This window comes from Paramormyrops kingsleyae, chromosome 22 (genome assembly GCF_048594095.1).
Source record: "Paramormyrops kingsleyae isolate MSU_618 chromosome 22, PKINGS_0.4, whole genome shotgun sequence".
Classification (NCBI taxonomy): domain Eukaryota; kingdom Metazoa; phylum Chordata; class Actinopteri; order Osteoglossiformes; family Mormyridae; genus Paramormyrops; species Paramormyrops kingsleyae.
The window spans coordinates 5,705,674-5,723,432 of record NC_132818.1 but is presented as its reverse complement, the minus strand read 5'-3'; the positions used below and the strand labels follow the sequence as shown (position 1 = coordinate 5,723,432).

Sequence of the window (17,759 nt, the reverse complement as noted above, 5' to 3'; positions counted from 1 at the left end):
CATCCTTACTCACAGCCTGGCAGACCGAAGCAAACGCACCCCGCTAATGGAGGTCGCGCAGCGGACCATCGCACGCACCGGCCTGATATTCTGTCCACTCGGAGCATGTGCAGCGCAGACAGGAAGCAGGCACAGCGCTCTCGCGCAGCCCAGCTGCTCACTCTGTGCACCGTTACAGAGCGATGCGTGATGTGCACATTAAAGCTGGAAGGCATTTTGCTGGCCATGCAGTCTGCATCGACCAATCAGAGAAGAGCTTTGGGCTGGAATGAATTTACAGCCAGCAGAGGGGCCCCATGTTACCCTCAAAGGGGCCACTTGCATGTTTGAGGTCATCTGGCAGCAGGCCGAACGCTAAGCCAATCAGCCGCTCTTGCCAGTCTTCCCAGGCTGGGATGTACTGGGTAGAGTAATGTCCCTCTGGCCACAGAAGGAGGGCGTCATTGCTTCAGGATGTAAATGTGGGCAGGGGTGGGGGGAGGCACTCAGTCATGATGAGTTAGGTGTTGGCCGCTCGCCCCGCCTGGGAAAGCGCCTGAGTTCAGCGCTTCATAACTCTGCTGCTGCAGTAAGGTCACCAGGAAACTGTGTGGTGTCCCACAATGAGGCCGCTGCCCCCGGACTGGGGCTGCTTCTCAGCACCAAGAGCGCAAAGGCCGTACTTATGCTCTTGGCAAGACCGGTGTTGCTAACTTGCCTCTCAAGAACGAAACCTGGGGCGCAGAGAATCATGGGATCGGGCTCGATTGGCGAGGATGCAGCTGATGAATCCTTGATATCTGGGGCGGAACGAGAACGACATCCGGGGATTTTTGCCATTGTCTGTGCTTCTGTTCTTGAGTTACTGGTCTTCGGTGAAATGGGTTCGCAAGAACATAAGTACGGTCAAGCACACATGCTGAGAAAGAACCCATTACTGATAAGCGTTACTACCAAAAACTGTGGCAAGAAAGCAAAGATCAGTTTCAGTCATTAATCAATTAACAGCGATTAAACCCATCTACATAAACAGTGATGCACACGATTAAATGCCTCCATGTTAACGACGATAAGTTCCAGCGCCTCTGTGTGAAAGGTGAGGTGTTGTTCTGTGTTGACTATGCCAGCTTTTTTTACAGCATACCGAGGCTGAAATTGCAATTTGAAGACATTCAAACTCCGAATGCATTGCCTTTCATTTTAAGTGGGAACCAGAAATCTTCCTGCAGAGCTGTTGCCGATTCGCAGAGAAGCTCTACATCCGTTTCTCCCTGAAGCGAATGGGAAGAAATGAAGATATTAGGCTCCTCCGACAGGAGATGAAATCTGTTACGCGGCAATTAAACCAGCGGCCTTGCGCAGGCTTTGTATCGTGCATGTCAGCCTCTGTGGAAAGCAAAGAGGCGATTGCGATGAGCGCATTATCTCCGCTTGCACACTAGCAAATGTGCCGCCTTGTAAACCGCAGGGAATGATTTTCCTATTAAGATCTAGAGATCAGCGTGCTCGTGGGGGATGTGCTTAATGGTGAGCTATTCACATCAGAGTATGAGGGGCACACAGAAAGGAGACTTCTCATAATGCTCAGGGGTAGTGTGGGTCTCTCTTGCCTGTCACTGACCCCAGGGTGATTTCAATGCGTACTGAGTGCCATATCATTGCTGAAGTGCTTAAACCCCCCCCCCCCCCACACAACAGATTGGCTCCTTCTTCATGATCAACCTGTGCCTAGTGGTCATCGCCACCCAGTTCTCAGAGACCAAGCAGCGCGAGCACCAGCTGATGCAGGAGCAGCGGGCCCGCTGCCTGTCCTCCAGCACGCTGGCCAGCATGGCCGAGCCGGGCGACTGCTACGAGGAGATGTTCCAGTACGTGTGTCACGTGTTGCGTAAGGCGCGCCGCCGCTCCGCCGCTCTCTACAACACCCTGCGTGGCCGTTCTCAGCCACCAGGGGGGAGCAGAGCGCGGGCAGGGAGGCCAGAAGCCGGAACCAGCATCAACGGCGGAGACAGACATTACCACCCCCAGCAGAGTGAGTGGATTGTTGGAGTTAGAGATGGGCTTTGTGTTGGGGGACAGACAGGCAGCTAAATTGCTTCATTTGCATATTTGGGGGAGTCTATGATGGCACACACTGACCAGATGCTCACTCTCGGCTCCCACTCCTTCTCCGTCTCTCTCCTCTCTCTGTTTCCCTCCATCTGATCTAGTAGCTCGCTGCCCACGCCACAGCAAGCCAGAGAACAGCGCTGGCCCTACGGGGAGCCCCACCGCCCTCTCAGTCATGCCCGTGACTGAGGACTGCCCAGATTGCAGGATGGCTCTGTCTGTCAGGGAAGCGACCGGGGCTCTGGCCGTATCAGCCAATGAGGAGGAGGAGGACAGAGCCATGGAGGAGACAGATGGGTATAGCAACCACCTGGAAGAGGACGAGGGGGCAGATGAGGCCGTGGAGCACAAGGCGGACCGGAGGAAGAGGACGAGCTGCTGGGGCTGGTGCAGGGCACTGGGAAGCCACATGCGTGTCAACCTGCGGAGCATCGTGGAGAGCAAGTACTTCAACAGAGGCATTATGATAGCTATCCTCATCAACACTATCAGCATGGGCATCGAGCACCACGACCAGGTAATCAGCACATCTTCTCCTGCCGAGATGACAGTCATTGTAACACTAAACCTTCTCAGTGTGAATGTAAACCCCACCCTGTAGATACTACAGGTTCCTCCTGATCCCATCAAAGTGTCCTTGAGCAAGACACTGAACCCTAAATTGCTCCCGGTGTGCAGGTTAGCGCCTTGAATGGCAGCCTCCTCCACCGGTGTGTGGATGGGTGTGTGGATGGGTGAATGTGAGGCATGTATTGTAAAGCGCTTTGAGTACTCGTAGGAGTAGAAAGGCGCTATATAAATGCAGTCCATTTACCATTTACTAGCCTGAAGTTCCTTCCAGAAGAATCAAATACGTTACGTTGCTGTTGCTGCCAATGTAAGGCACTTAGTCACACCACTGCAGGAACTCTCGAAGTTGCTCGATTTGTTGGAAAGTCATTAATAACTACTGATCTATCATGTGTCAATAAATTCATCCATCCATTTGTGGGAAATCCAGTTAACTTGACAGTGGTCAGAGGCCACAGCAGACTGTGGACAGAGGGACAGAATTAATCACAGGGCATGTCAGTAAATGCACTTAAAATTCCAGGTTTACTTTATAATTTCTGTTGTCAGGCTCCGGAGAGCCGCTGTTTGATGATGGCAGCTTTCCATCACACAGACAAACAGTGCACCTTTATAGACCACATGCAGGATCTTCAGATTCAGGCAATTTTCTTCTGTATCAAACAGAAATCTCGAAATTGTATTAGCTGCAGATCCAAAGCTCCAGCGCGACTGACCTTGAACTTGGCTTCACTAGGCTGTACACGAGGGCTTCTCTGTCATCTTGTGCTTGCAGTCTCGTACCCGTGACTCCCATTGACACTCCTGCTCCTGTTGGCTTAGGGAGGGCAATTAGATCTCCAAATCTCAAGGTTTCTCGCCCTAGCGTTGGCAAAATCCTAGCGTTCACCGCTCATCAGTGATCACATGGGACATGAACCCCTCGGTGTCCTGTGCAGATGACTTGACGTTGGGCGTCTGTCTTAATGTGCTGACCCCACACCCCCCCACACAGCCAAGTCTCTTAAAACTGACTCCAGTGAAAAAAGTAGAGCATTCCCAGTTTTGCGTAATTAGCACAAGAATTACCATAGGAAGACGAGAAAGACAGGATTATATTCAGGCAGCAGACGGCTGCCCCAGTGCGGAAGGGGAATGTCGGTTCTCAGCAGCGACCCGGTGCAAAAACATAATCAGACCTTATTGATTAATTAGCATATTAACTACCCTGGTCTGTTCTGGGCCCCCTGTGATTCCCTCATCAGTTTAAACATTTGAGTTCCACTTAAATAACATTGCAAAGTCATACAGCAATACAGCGGACAAATATTACTACAAGATTCCTAAGTTAACTACCTTTAATAATAACACAAGGTCCATAAGTACGGAGCCCCTAAAGGGACATAGGTGATTAAAAAATTTTTTTTTTACTGTATCTGGTGCACAAAAAAAAATTAATCACCTATGTCCCTTCAGGGGCTCCGTACTTATGGACCTTGTGTTATTATTAAAGGTAACTTAGGTTACAAGTGATAGAGCGATGAAACATAAGAGTACAAACAGGCATGTTGTTCTCCTCACATGCTCTGTGAAAGTCCCTCTGCATTATTCTGGTTATTTCTGGCAGGAAAAGTTAAGTGTTTTGTTACTTTTGTGGTTATAAAATAAAAGGCAAATTTGCATACAGTGAGTCATAGTGAAAATCGAAACTACTATTTTTGGTCTGGGTGGCTATGATGGAGCTGAATGGTGGCTGTACAGAAACAATCGGAAAAATCTGATTCTCTTTATGATAAGTGCCCCCCCCCTGCGCGTGCAGCCCAGCTGTGGTCAGCTGTTAGACCCCCCTCCCTTTGTGGGCTCAAATTGTGACTAGATTTTATCATGGTTTGGTGATGATTATACCTAAACGACTGAATAAGGCAGCATTGGCAGGTTTTCTTTGTAGGGGCTTCACTCTGGCCTCATAAGCCACAATCTCTAGATAAATCTGTAGACACACTGCATCACCCTGTGTAGATATTTTCTGATGGGTCGTCGCGTGTAGATTTTTGCTGTTTATGTAATTCATCATAAGCATTGTGAGGCTTGATGTTTTAGCACTGAGTTTCACCGCCATTGGATGATTATTAAGACACACCTTTATCCGTCACCACTAGGGGCAGCGCACCCATACAACGTAAACTCTCACGAAATTAATGAAGCATTTTATTTTCTCTTAAGTCGGCTGTCTAATCAAGTCTCTCGATGAGATCTTTTAGGTGCCATTTGTGCGACAGTAAGTCGAGGTGCACAGTTTTCACGTGGCCCGTCTTGCTCGTCTGTGAGACACATAGGCACAGATGAGAGCGAATTCTTGGGGTCATGATCCAAGGTCGGACGTTTCCCCAGTAGGCCTGGGCAGTTAGAGGCTTTGTTCATGGGGCCAACAGTGATGTGATTACTCTGTAACCTCGGAACCTTCCAAACATGAGCATAGATCCTTCACACGCATAGATCCTTCACACGCATAGCCGCACGCCGCCTTGTCTGGGTTCGGATCCTGGCCCCCTAGCACAAACATCTTCATACAGACCCTCATTGTGTTAACTGACCATTTGTTGAGGGACATCCCTCCCTCCCCCAGGACCCAAGCGACGTTCTGATTATGACCTCATTCCTCACTGAGGGACCCTGGTGATGATTCCTGTGAGTTTCTCCAGGTGACTTCCTGGTGTTTTGAGTTAGTTGCAACTTGTCAACAAAACGTCAGATGAGCTGCACACCCAAACAAATTTTGAAAACGTGCTTAGCAGTAGATGCATGATGGCATTAAGCTAAATCCGGCTTAATGAGAGCACCACGTCCTCCCGGGTTTCATCCCGGATGTCTGGCAGGTATGTGCTGTTTTTTAATTCAGGCTGTGCAAAAGATTCTGTAAAAATCTCTTTCATGAAAAATAAACAGGTAGGGGCATGACTGGCACAATATATGTGCCATTAATTTGGGCATTTCACCATGTCTGCTTTTCTGGCAAAATGGTGGACTTTGGGCAGAAGTGCAGCATGAAGCTGGGTCTTAATCAGGACAAGGTTTCCCTCGGCCGGGCGGGGTGAAGAATGGAAGGTGGGGCAGAGACAATGATGCTTATTTGTAAGAGGTGTAGCTGCCTATATTTAGTAGTGCTGATAGTCGTGTCGATACTCTGCCGCTTTGAATGCCACTGTGGCCGATGCAGTCCTACGCGGAGCGGGAGCCTGGTCTCTGTCCCAGATGATCGATGGAAGGGCCATTGATCGCGGAGAAACGGCCGGCTTGATAATAGGGCCGAGGAACAAAGGAGACCAGAATGTATTTTCCAGGAGAAGAGTGAGAGCTCCTGTCAGTAGATGCTGTCAGCTCCATGAGCTTGATCATTAGCTGCTTCCTGTCATGAGAGTCTGCTTCTGCTGTCCTGCTACAGGGTGCTTCTCACGCTCAGCTGAAGCCTGGCACTCTGTGTCCAGATGCTGTGATGGTACCTTGAGGTCTCCTTCGTTTATTCCTGTTTACCATCCTCCGCTAGATATGCAGCATCACGCTACTGCTAATTTGCTTCCGTCTCTCTCTGTAATACCTCCAGCCAGATGAATTAACCAACGTCTTGGAGATCAGCAACATCGTCTTCACCAGCATGTTCACGCTGGAGATGATCCTGAAGCTCACTGCCTTTGGCTTCTTCAGCTACCTGCGTAACCCCTACAACATCTTCGACGGCATCATCGTCATCATCAGGTCTGGGTTCAGGGTTAGGGGTCGGGGGTTGGGGGTGGGGTGGGGTGGGTGAAGAGCAGGTTCTCTGGGGAGGTGGTGCTGACCATCATGGCTGTGTCCCCCCCCCCACAGCGTGTGTGAGATTGTGGGCCAGGCTGACGGTGGCCTGTCCGTGCTCCGGACCTTCCGCCTACTACGGGTCATCAAGTTGGTCCGCTTCATGCCGGCTCTACGGCGCCAGCTGGTGGTACTGATGAAGACCATGGACAACGTGGCCACCTTCTGCATGCTCCTCATGCTCTTCATCTTCATCTTCAGGTCTGCGTTCCAGCTGACTGTCAGCCTGAGTGTGGTGGCTGGGGGAACTTGGCCTGGCTGTGGCCAAGGGACTCCTTGATGAGCCAATAATGTGTGAAGTGAGAGTGATGATCCTTAATGCGGCCGCCGTACGCAGGGCTCTGTCAGGGCTGTGTGACGCCTTAATAAACAGATCTGATCTGTCTTCGCCGTCGCACCTTGGGGGCCGTCCGTCTTTCCTGAGGGCCGGAGCTCATGCACTCCATCTCCAGCAGCAGCCAGATTAATTCCAGCCAAACGCATGTCCCATGTGCGCTCAGCGTACTCAAACTCTGCCCTTTTTCCTCGTGCAGCCTCAAAGCTGATTGCGATTAACCATAAACGGGAGATTTGCAGAAAATGGCCCCCGCCGCTGACCCTTTATCTTGCCGCCGTAATATTTACCCGACTTAGACCTTACGCAGCGGCTCAGCAAACACCATCTGGCAACCCCGCTGGCTGGCACGCGGAGTCCTCTCCCGAAAAGTAAATTCACAAATGTGTTAATCCCTCCGGTGGTGATGTAACCCGCAGCATCCTGGGAATGCACATCTTTGGGTGCAAATTCAGCCTGAAGACTGAAGCGGGGGATACGATTCCCGACAGGAAGAACTTCGACTCGCTGTTGTGGGCCATCGTCACCGTGTTCCAGGTGAGCTGCCCGATGTCGTCCTGATATGCTGCTCCGCCGTCCTACGTGTGGTTCCCCGCCAGGGCTTAAAGCCTGGACCTCTCTGGTTGTGCGGCCGCAGATCCTGACCCAGGAGGACTGGAACATGGTGCTCTACAACGGCATGGCCTCCACCTCCCCCTGGGCCGCCCTCTACTTCGTGGCCCTCATGACCTTCGGCAACTACGTGCTGTTCAACCTGCTGGTGGCCATCCTGGTGGAGGGCTTCCAGGCAGAGGTGCGGCCGGTCATGTGACCAGCGGCCACGCATGCCTCGCCCAATAGGGATTCATATATGTGACTCACCATCATCACTAAATAGAAACACACACAAGTGCTGTGGACCTAATAATCTGTAACGTCCAGAATATAAGATAAAAAAAGCTTCATAGACAAATATACACAGAGTGCAGTGACGATAAGCATAGTGCAGTGACGATACACACAGTGCAGTGATGATATGCATAATGCAAACAAATAAACACGGCGTAAAGAAATCAAAAAGTACACTGTACAGAAATAGAATATCCTGAAAAACAGACTAGTATGGAATAATAAGGGAATAAAGAAAACAGAAAAGTAAATAATGTTCAGATATTTATAACATAAAAATATGCGGTATTTATTATATAAAATATAAATAAAATGTAGATATTTATAATATGAAAATACAAAAATATGCAGACATGGTAGCACCATTTGTCCTTACGGCTCATGGCACAGACATCATTTTTACAGGCTTACAGAGTTAGAGCCAGGATGTGTGAACAAAACACGGATGGTTTCTGACGCCCTCCTGTCCTCCTTCTGTCCTCCTCCTGTCCTCCTCTGCTCCTCATCTCCTGTCCTCCACTCTTCCTGTCCTCCTCTCCTCCTTCTCCTACTGTTCTCCTATCCTACTCTCCTCCTCTCTTCCTGCCCTCCTCTCCTTCTCTTCTTTCCATCTCTCCTCCTCTCCTCTTGCCTGTCTCTCCCGTCTCCACAGGGCGATGCCAATCGATCATATTCTGAGGACGACAAGTCTTCTTCCAACTTTGAGGAGACAGAGAAAAGAAGAGATTCCCTCCACCTCTCAGGTAGCCTCCCCGCCTGACAGATGTGTGAGTGACTTCAGGACATTCCTCTCCTTCGCTGAGAGCCTTGTGATTAATCTCACCTCTCAGAAGCATGGCGTGCTGCTGTGGACCTCCCAATTAAGGTTAACGAGAACAATAAACGTGTGTGCCGCTATCTCAGTGGACGCCGCCTCGCTCAGCCCGGGCAAGTGCTGTGGGAAGAACGGCTGCTCTGATTGGCTGCTTTTCTCTCCTGGGTAACGACTCAGAAGGCTGGATTAATAAGCGGCACTGCATTGTGCAGCCTCATATGTCACTCCCCTCACTGGATTCTGAACTGCAGCCCAAGGAGATTCTTCTTTTAGCTTAATAAAACTTCCAAATGCCATTGTCCAAAACTCGCTTTCGAGAATTTGAAAACCTCCTTTCCTCGCGCCAGTTTAATCGATTCCAGCATATTGTGCCATTCAGTGCTCCCAAGCATGCATTAGTGTGAAAGTTCAATAACAGAAATCCGTGCAGCATAAGAGAAAAGCCGACCCCGTGTGTCAGAGAGCCACACAGCCAGAGTATTTTTGTCACTGAAACATCTCCCCCCTCCCCCCCCCCCCCCCCCCCCCGCTCTTCCAGACCCAAAGATCTGCACTCTTACCCCCAACGGACACCTGGACGTGACTACAGCTGCCCCTGCCAAGGGGCCATGCCAGGCGGAGCGGCCCAGTCTGGCTCTGGGTTCCCGGAAGAGCAGCGTAGCCTCTCTGGGCAAAAGCAGTGGGGAGCAGCACTCGCTGGTGAGCACAGGCCGAGGGCGGCCGCTGCTGTGTCACACTGCGCTGTGCTGAACCGTCTGCTGTGTTGTCTGCTGTGCTGAGCTGTCTGCAGTGCTGTGCCATCCAATGTGACATACTGAGCTGAGCTATGCTGTCTGTTGTGCTGTGCTGAGCCATCCGCTGTGACACATTGCGCTGTACTGAGCCGTCTGCTGTGACAGACTGTGCTGTGCTGTGCTGCGCTGTCTGCTGTGATGCATTGTGCTGTGCTGAGCCGTTTGCTGTGCTGAGCTGTTTGCTGTGCTGTCTGCAGGAGAGAGTGGGTGTAAATCAGCGGATGCATGACCTTTCAAGCATATTATCCCTTCAGGTAACCGAGGAGAGGAGCATAATCACACCCTCCCTGCCATAATTACACCCTCCCTGCCTTAATTACACCCTCCCTGTCTGAAACAGCATAGGAGTTACCAACTGAAAAAGTCCAAGTTACTTCCCAGGCAGGAACTGAGCCTGTGGTAAAGACCTCTGAGTGAGGTCTATGTCATGATGTCACTGTGCTTTACACCCCCTTCACAGTAATGTCCCCAAACCCTTTAGTCTTAGTCCGCATTAGTAAACATGCTGGAAGCGAAAGGTAAAGACAGATGAAAGGGGGCTGGGAGGGAGCAAAACTATAGACTGTCTGGGAGGGAGTGAAAATACTGGATAAGTGACTGAAAGATGGATGGATGGATGGATGGATCTCATACCAGACAAGCTGTACATTCTGTGGATTCCCTTTGTTCTGTTTCTGTGAGTGCAGTGCTCTGGCCACAGTTCCCTCTACCACAACTGGGCGCGCCCTCACCCGCATTCGGTGTGGACCCGGAGGTCGAGCTGGAACAGCCTGGGCCGCTCTTCCCGCGGGATGGGGGGCAGCAGCCTGCGAGCCCGTGGGCCCCACTCCATCCCAGTGGAGCATGAGTCCCTGCTGTCGCCGCCTCTGCCCCCGCTGCCCCTGCCGCCGCCCCCCCCCTCGCTCTCCCGACGCTTCGCCCCCTGCCGGGACCGCCGTGCCCTCTCCCTGGAGCTGCCCGAGCTCCTGCAGGTGCCCGCCGTGCTGCCCCTCAACCCCCTGGCACACAAGAGGAGCCTTTTGGGGGCAGTGTCGGGACCCGGGCTGCCGGGGGAGCACCAGGACTGCAACGGCAGGGCGCCCAGCCCCACCCCCCAACTCCTGGGGGAGGTCTACCCGCAGGTCAGCACCCGCGCGGAGAGGGAGGAGCTCGACGAGGAGATCGACTACGTGAGTGAGGCCGCCGTCGGCCGTCCGCAGCGCTTACAGACCCTGCCTGGCGATTCGCGCACAGCTGCAGCTCAGTCTTGCCGTCTATCTGTCCAGCAAACTTAGTAAACTTCCAGCCCAAAAGATGGCTGAACACTCACAACTGTTATTTATTAACATAATCACAGTTGTCAGAAAACAGTAGCATCACTACAGCTTTTTCTCTTACAAAGAGATCCAGCAGAATGTAATTTGTTTCAGGGTTTCATTCACGGTAAGTCTTTTGTGTATTACGGTTTTTTTAAGCGAGGCAGGCTGGAGATAATGAGCATATTACAGCAAGATCATCATTCCAGTCGGTCCGGAGCAGCGTTTGCTTATTTAATGTCTGATGCTGAATTCAGTTACTGTTTGCTGCTAGAATCTGTATCCTCGCAAGTCATTAGTGGGAAGGGGTTAAAGCATTTGTTCTAATGAGGGCAATTAGGGGGGATTTCAACGTGCGTGTTGGGCCGTGTGCCCAGCAGGGCCGGCCAGTCACTGGGGCATCTGCCTCCTCACCCACAGAGCCTGTGCTTCCGGGTCCAGAAGATGATGGAGGTGTACAGGCCGGACTGGTGCGAGGCCAGGGAAGACTGGTCTGTCTATCTCTTCTCCCCACGGAACAAGTCAGTCACGCCTCCCCCCTCTTCCTGACATACAGAAGATGTGTAAAAAATATGGTCAATGTCACATCAAAGCATGAGGTTCTGAGGTTCTAACAGAGCACAACCTTTTGATCCAGCAGAACACCGTGTACGGTGTACGGCTTCTGTACTCTGCTCAGGAATAAGATCAATACCACTGGAAAATAAATATATAAAATGATCAATCAAGACATTAATTCATAAATTTCTTAAAGAAACTGCAAGGACCTTTCGTGAGTTTCATCTTTCCCCTCAAATTTCATTTGTTTGCCTCATCAAGACTTCAACATTCTTAAAGATTAATATCTTCTGTGCCTGATTTGTGTAAGAGTGTCTCAGCATGTCTCTGACCTTTGACTACGTGTCCATATTGACAAGGCTCCTGATGGACCAATAGAAATTCTCGTGATGGTTCCTCATGAATCTTTGATGTTACACGAGGTACACAATAGGTCGAATGATGCTTTGTAATGCATGGAGCTTCAACCTCCCATGTGATCCACAATCCAGGACTAAAACGTGCAGATATCCAGTCGATTACTATCCAAAACTAAGTGAGCATTTTGTAAGGCAGATGCACTGGCCTAGACTCTATTGTCAGCTATGCTGATCAACAGAGGAAACGTTTCCCCATTCATTTATAAAGTAACTTGGCCGCTATGTTGATCTCCTGCTGGAGCCGGAAGAGAGAACCACGTCCCCCAGCTGTCTAAGGGAATGCCGGGCCCTCGCCGTCTCACCGTCACACGCTCGTCCATAATGTGGGCACTTACGCTTCCGGCGTCTTTTAGGGAAGAAAGCTTTGTCATCGGTATAAGGAGTTTTAAGCAGGCCGTTAATTATGGCGCAGTCCTCTGTCATCCGCTGTGGGATTTGAACGTTCCCCTTTGTTCCGTGAAATGATCACATCTTCAAAAGGCTGTAAGACAAACAGCCTCCTAGCTGCCGCGGCGGATAATCCTGATCTGCTTTGAACTGGCGTCCGTAAAGTGTCGGCTGTATTAACCCTTGCCTGGCCACTTCTGGCTGCCTCTGGTTTGTCTCAGATGGGGATGAATAAAACCACAAACGTATATCGTGACTGCACAGCTGTCAGCCGTGATAAATGGTAACAGAGAGTCCTGCTGTCTCCACACAGGTTCCGGTTGCTCTGCCAGTCGGTGATCGCGCACAAGCTGTTCGACTATGTCGTTCTGGGCATCATCTTCTCCAACTGCATCACCGTAGCGCTGGAGAGGCCCAAGATCCACCAGGGCAGCCTGGTGAGACTGGGGCATTGTGGGTAGTGCTGGAACTGGGCGCTGGTGATGGCTGTGCTCTCAGCTCACCCTCTATACCCACCCACCCCCTCTTCTCCCCAGGAAAGGCTCCTGCTCACCATCTCCAACTACATCTTCACCATCATCTTCGTGGGGGAGATGACCCTCAAGGTAGGACACTCTTTCTCACTCCCCCGCTGGCCTCACACTAAGAGGTGAGCACCGTCCTCAGTGTTACCGTAATGAATGGACTCAACACTAGCACTATTATGGTAGAGTGTATTCTGGAAGCTGGACATCACATTCTATTAATGAAGTTAAAGGTCCCTCCTGATTGGCCAGCATGTGCATTTCCTGACACCTATTTTCTATCCTGGCCTCTCATTTTCCCCAAAAACGTCTGACTTCTTGTCACTGGAGCAAAGTGGATTGAGACCCACTCCCCACCCCCTTCTTGCTCTACACGAACGATTAAGCAATTATCTTAATTAATCAAAGCTTCCCCTTTCAGAAGCAGTCCATCATAAACATACCCTGTCTAGGCGACTGCGAGCTTCTGACACAATTCCTTCATCAATTATGCAATGGAATCAATAATTAACTAATCGTGAGAAGAAGAGATGGACCTGTCAGGACCTTGCCGTAGAGTACAGTGCGCTGGATGGACCTGTCAGGACCTTGCCATAGAGTACAGTGCGCTGGATGGACCTGTCAGGACCTTGCCGTAGAGTACAGTGCGCTGGATGGACCTGTCAGGACCTTGCCGTAGAGTACAGTGCGCTGGATGGGCCTGTCAGGACCTTGCCGTAGAGTACAGTGCGCTGGATGGACCTGTCAGGACCTTGCCGTAGAGTACAGTGCGCTGGATGGACCTGTCAGGACCTTGCCGTAGAGTACAGTGTGCTGGATGGACCTGTCAGGACCTTGCCGTAGAGTACAGTGCGCTGGATGGGCTAGTCTCTGATGATGGACGCCACCTCGCATGTTCCCTCAGACTCTGAATCACGTTCCACGGCCCTACAGGCACACGCACGTGCAGGTAAACATAGGAGGGGAACGTAGCAGAGAAGCTGGCTAATGCCCCCCCCCCCCCGCAGGTGGTGTCCATGGGCTTGTACCTGGGGGAGCAGGCCTACTTACGCAGCAGCTGGAATGTGCTGGACTGCTTTCTGGTCTTCGTGTCCCTCGTCGACATCGTGGTCTCCATGGCCGGTGGCGCCAAGATCCTGGGTGTGCTGCGAGTCCTCAGGCTGCTCCGCACACTGCGCCCCCTCAGGTCAGCATGAGTACTGCGGGCCCATCCCTCAACCCTCTGCGCCTCCCGCCTACCTGCTGAACCTCCCGGTAACTTTCTGTCTGCCTGCCCCCAGGGTGATAAGCCGGGCCCCGGGATTAAAGCTGGTGGTGGAGACCCTGATCACCTCCCTCAAGCCCATCGGCAACATCGTCCTGATCTGCTGCGCTTTCTTCATCATCTTCGGCATCCTGGGGGTCCAGGTGAGATCCCCCCCCCCAGACTGATCTTCTCCACTTTAGCTTACTGTATGTTCTCTCAAACAGCTGAGAGAATAGCTTCAGGTAGCTTCAGGTAATCCCCGGGCTGCGGCATCACACTACCTGAAGCGTCACATCACAGCATAAGTGTACATTCTGCTTCCTCTTCCAGCTCTTCAAAGGCAAGTTTTTCTACTGCTTGGGCCCAGATGTGAAGAACATTACCAATAAGTCTGACTGCCTTCTGGTTAATTACAAGTGGGTCCATCACAAGTACAATTTTGATAACCTGGGCCAGGTACGTCAGCTCTGCCGTCTGCAGCCGTGTGTCCGGAGACTCCGGTATGTGCTGAGGAATCCCTGAACACGCCTCTGTCTTTGTGTGTGTGTGTGTGTGTGTGTGTGTCTGCTGTGACCGTCTGCCTCCCCGTCCGCGTGTCTCTGCCCCCCCCCTCCCCGCCCCCCCAGGCTCTGATGTCCTTATTTGTGCTGGCTTCCAAGGACGGGTGGGTCAACATCATGTATCATGGCCTGGACGCAGTGGGAATCGACCAGCAGGTGAGGCTCCGATCGCAGAGGCTGGACAGAAGCCCTTAAGCCCTTAAAATACCACAGCAACAGTCAGAGGCTGCTCTGTGAGGCGTTCATCACACTGACGCTGACTTTTCTGCCAGTTTGCCTGATGGATCAGTTCTTATTTGAGAGGACTTTTTCATTAAATTCTTTGAATTGAGTGTAAGGAAACCTTACAGGTCTGAAAAAAACAGCTTTAACAGGCTTTTCCTGTTTTTGTCAGGGAATAGTCAGTCTCCTTGAGGGCTGTTCCAAAATGATTTTGTAGAAAGCCTTCTACAGACACCACATACTGCCCGCTTGTCCGAGAACAACACAGAAATCTGATGTCCCGGGCAGGTGATTTACCAGGGTTTTGTGGGCGGACCTGGGTCAGCTATAACTACGGGCAAAATAGACTGTTGCCACAGACCCCCAAATTACCCACGTTAAAGAGAAAGTGAAATGATCATTAATTTTCCTGGTGGGGGAGCCTTACAAGCAAAGCTTTGCCTAGGGCCCCTGACGAGGTAGAGCCAGCCCCGGGGCAGGCAAAAAATATCAAAATGAATAAATACCCCTTCTTCAACACCGCTCTCCTGTCACGTGTCGCAGTCACTGTCACTCGTGTGCGAGTCTGTCCTCCAGCAGCATATTACCCAGTGCAGTTACCAGTGCAGGCCTGAGTGCAGTTACCAGTGATAATTCAGTGATTAAATAGATCCCAGTTACTGAGATGCCAGTACAGCTGAAACTTTACCCCCTCTGACTAATTTTAAGTATATCTGGGAGGCTGATGTGGCAAGAGGTCTCGTACCCGGACAACTAGCGAGCCGACATCCTTTGGTAGGATCAGCCGTGAGCCGGACGGACTGACCACCCTGGTCCTACCAGGGTAGCCTGAGACATCCTCAGGACTGAAATGGGAAGTAGGCAGCGGAGAGACTGTTTCACTCTGGAGGGCCAGGGGAGGGGGGAGGGGGGGGGTGCAGAATGATGACATTCTTCAGCTTTCCAGTGGCGCATTTTGCTCCCAAGATGGCTGCCAGGAAAGACAGGGAGTGCGTTCACAAGCAGCTCCGGTGCCGCGGTGCCTCGCAGACCTGCCGGGACTCTCCACACAGCAGAAAATCACGTTACGATGTTTACTGTGCTGAACGCCGCTTAAATCAGTGTGTACAGTGCTGAGCCCTGCAGTTATCTGGGGATTCTGCTCCTCTCTGCTCTCCGAGAGCTTCGTTATAAGGAGAAAGCAGCACTTACAGAGTTTTTGTGATCCCCAGCCAAGTGGAGACCCTGACGGCTCTCGGGTCTGCGTGCTCCAGGGCTGCGAGACGCGCCGGAGGGAAGGAGAGTCTGACTCCGGGGAACTGAAATCAATCAGATTTCTAAACGCCGTAAAATGGCTTTTCTCAGAAGCAATTGTCCATAATCAGTGTTTTACATCACTGTTTAAATTTGTGGCTGAAATTATTCCCTTTTGTAACATGGGGGAATTATCACATTATCACAAGTCTAACACGTATGAAAATAAATATGTGTGCTTTTGTGTTCTCATGTGTACTATGTTTTCCATGTTTTACTGGGTTTTACCATGTCTTACTATGTTTTTACCACGTTTGACTGGGTTTTTGCTGTTTCACCATATTCCACCCACCCTGGTCACCGCGGCTGCTGCACCTCCCTCTCTCCAAACAGCCCGTCATCAACAACAACCCCTGGATGCTGCTCTACTTCATCTCCTTCCTGCTCATCGTCAGCTTCTTCGTGCTCAACATGTTCGTGGGCGTGGTGGTGGAGAACTTCCACAAGTGCCGGCAGCACCAGGAGGTGGAGGAGGCCAGGCGGAGGGAGGAGAAGAGGCTAAGGAGGATGGAGAAAAAGAGACGGAGTAAGGGGCAGACGGGCTGGGGAGGGGTGGGGACCGGAGGTGGTGCAGAGGGTGTAGATCTGGGAGAGTTGCAGAGTGAGGGGCTGACCAGTGAGAAAGAGGTGATTGGTGGGTGGAGCAGTGGAGATGGAGGGGTGGGTGGAGTGACACCAGCTTGCTGAGAGGCAGTCGAGCTCCCAGCAGCCCTGCGGTGACGAGATCATGCTCAGTGCTCTGGGAATGTATCACCTCTTCAAGGCAATTAGTCACTCGCAAACTGCATGTTCCTTCCAGAGGATTCCAGGTGAGGATGACTGCTTGTTCCCTCCTGCCTCCTGTCCTTGCCCCCCCCCCCCTGCCCAGAGGCTCAGAAGCTGCCCTACTATGCCAACTACAGCCACACCCGCCTGATGATCCACAGCCTGTGCACCAGCCACTACCTGGACCTCTTCATCACCTTCATCATCTGCGTCAACGTGGTCACCATGTCTCTGGAGCACTACAGCCAGCCTCACGTGAGGGACACACATTCACAGCCCTGTCTGTTTGGGTGTCCTAACTCCGCCCTCCCATTGGCTGGCTGATCCCTGCCTTTGTCACTGTAACTAAAAGGTTCTTTGACCTGTGCACTCATACAGTATGAGTCTTATCACTGTCTTCCTGCTGTCCGTCTGTGAGTCTGGCTCCCCTGTGACCACAATGAGAATCTGAAATTCTGAACTCTATTAAAAGCTGGAATAATTCACTCTGCCTTTTGCTCTCTCTCCTCCAGTCCCTGGAGATCGGACTCAAATACTGTAATTACTTTTTCACCACCACTTTCGTCCTGGAGGCGGTGCTCAAGCTCATCGCCTTTGGCTTTCGGCGCTTCTTCAAGGACAGGTACTGTAAACCCGCCTTCAGCTGCGTCCTGGCGTCTGAGGACCCGGCGTGGGTGGCAGTCAAACTGCCGGAGTTACGGTTCTGTTTATTTCACATATTTATTTTTTGGGGAGGTTTTGGGGTGAAAGGCGCAGAGCTTGAAAAAGAAGATCAATTTAAAAAATAATAATAAGATGCTTCCCAGACGGCCCCTTGGAGGCCCCAGGCGGGCGACTGCAAAAATAAGCACAGATATGCCTGTTCTACGGGCGGATCGTTAATGTGAGCTTATTTCCCTAATGGCCCAGCGGCGTGTCGCAAAACTACTCATTTCTGCACCAATCACTGCTACTCAGAAATTAATCTTTTTTTCGCATGTGTGCAGGTTGTTTGGGAAGACGTGACCCATTTGCCACATTTGGCACTGGGAGCTGGTACTCTGTGATTGTTATTAATTTCTTGGGGCCCGTCGTAAGTGGGCCAGCTGGGAATGGCTGGGCTGCGTTTCTGGGCCAGGCCTGTCGCAGGTATTTGGGGATGTGGGGCGTGACCCGGATCCTCGCAGCCCTGCAT

General features: G+C 51.4%; 1 protein-coding gene across 2 annotated transcripts in view; it reads left to right on the top strand.

Annotated features, from left to right (window-relative positions):
- The window catches only part of cacna1ia (calcium voltage-gated channel subunit alpha1 Ia), a 93,524-nt gene that overhangs the window by 60,923 nt on the left and 14,842 nt on the right, over positions 1-17,759 (top strand). The window contains exons 9-27 of one of the 2 annotated variants that reach the window (XM_072704922.1): positions 1,678-2,011; positions 2,193-2,605; positions 6,239-6,390; positions 6,502-6,687; positions 7,240-7,357; positions 7,458-7,613; positions 8,361-8,451; positions 9,061-9,221; positions 10,003-10,485; positions 11,032-11,132; positions 12,289-12,412; positions 12,512-12,580; positions 13,507-13,685; positions 13,780-13,906; positions 14,076-14,201; positions 14,372-14,461; positions 16,154-16,346; positions 16,689-16,840; positions 17,098-17,207. In XM_072704922.1, the coding sequence (XP_072561023.1) occupies positions 1,678-2,011; positions 2,193-2,605; positions 6,239-6,390; positions 6,502-6,687; positions 7,240-7,357; positions 7,458-7,613; positions 8,361-8,451; positions 9,061-9,221; positions 10,003-10,485; positions 11,032-11,132; positions 12,289-12,412; positions 12,512-12,580; positions 13,507-13,685; positions 13,780-13,906; positions 14,076-14,201; positions 14,372-14,461; positions 16,154-16,346; positions 16,689-16,840; positions 17,098-17,207 (3,365 nt within the window). Of the gene's footprint in view, positions 1-1,677; positions 2,012-2,189; positions 2,606-6,238; positions 6,391-6,501; positions 6,688-7,239; positions 7,358-7,457; positions 7,614-8,360; positions 8,452-9,060; positions 9,222-10,002; positions 10,486-11,031; positions 11,133-12,288; positions 12,413-12,511; positions 12,581-13,506; positions 13,686-13,779; positions 13,907-14,075; positions 14,202-14,371; positions 14,462-16,153; positions 16,347-16,688; positions 16,841-17,097; positions 17,208-17,759 lie in introns of both variants that reach the window. The other variant, XM_072704921.1, reaches the window with a different exon arrangement.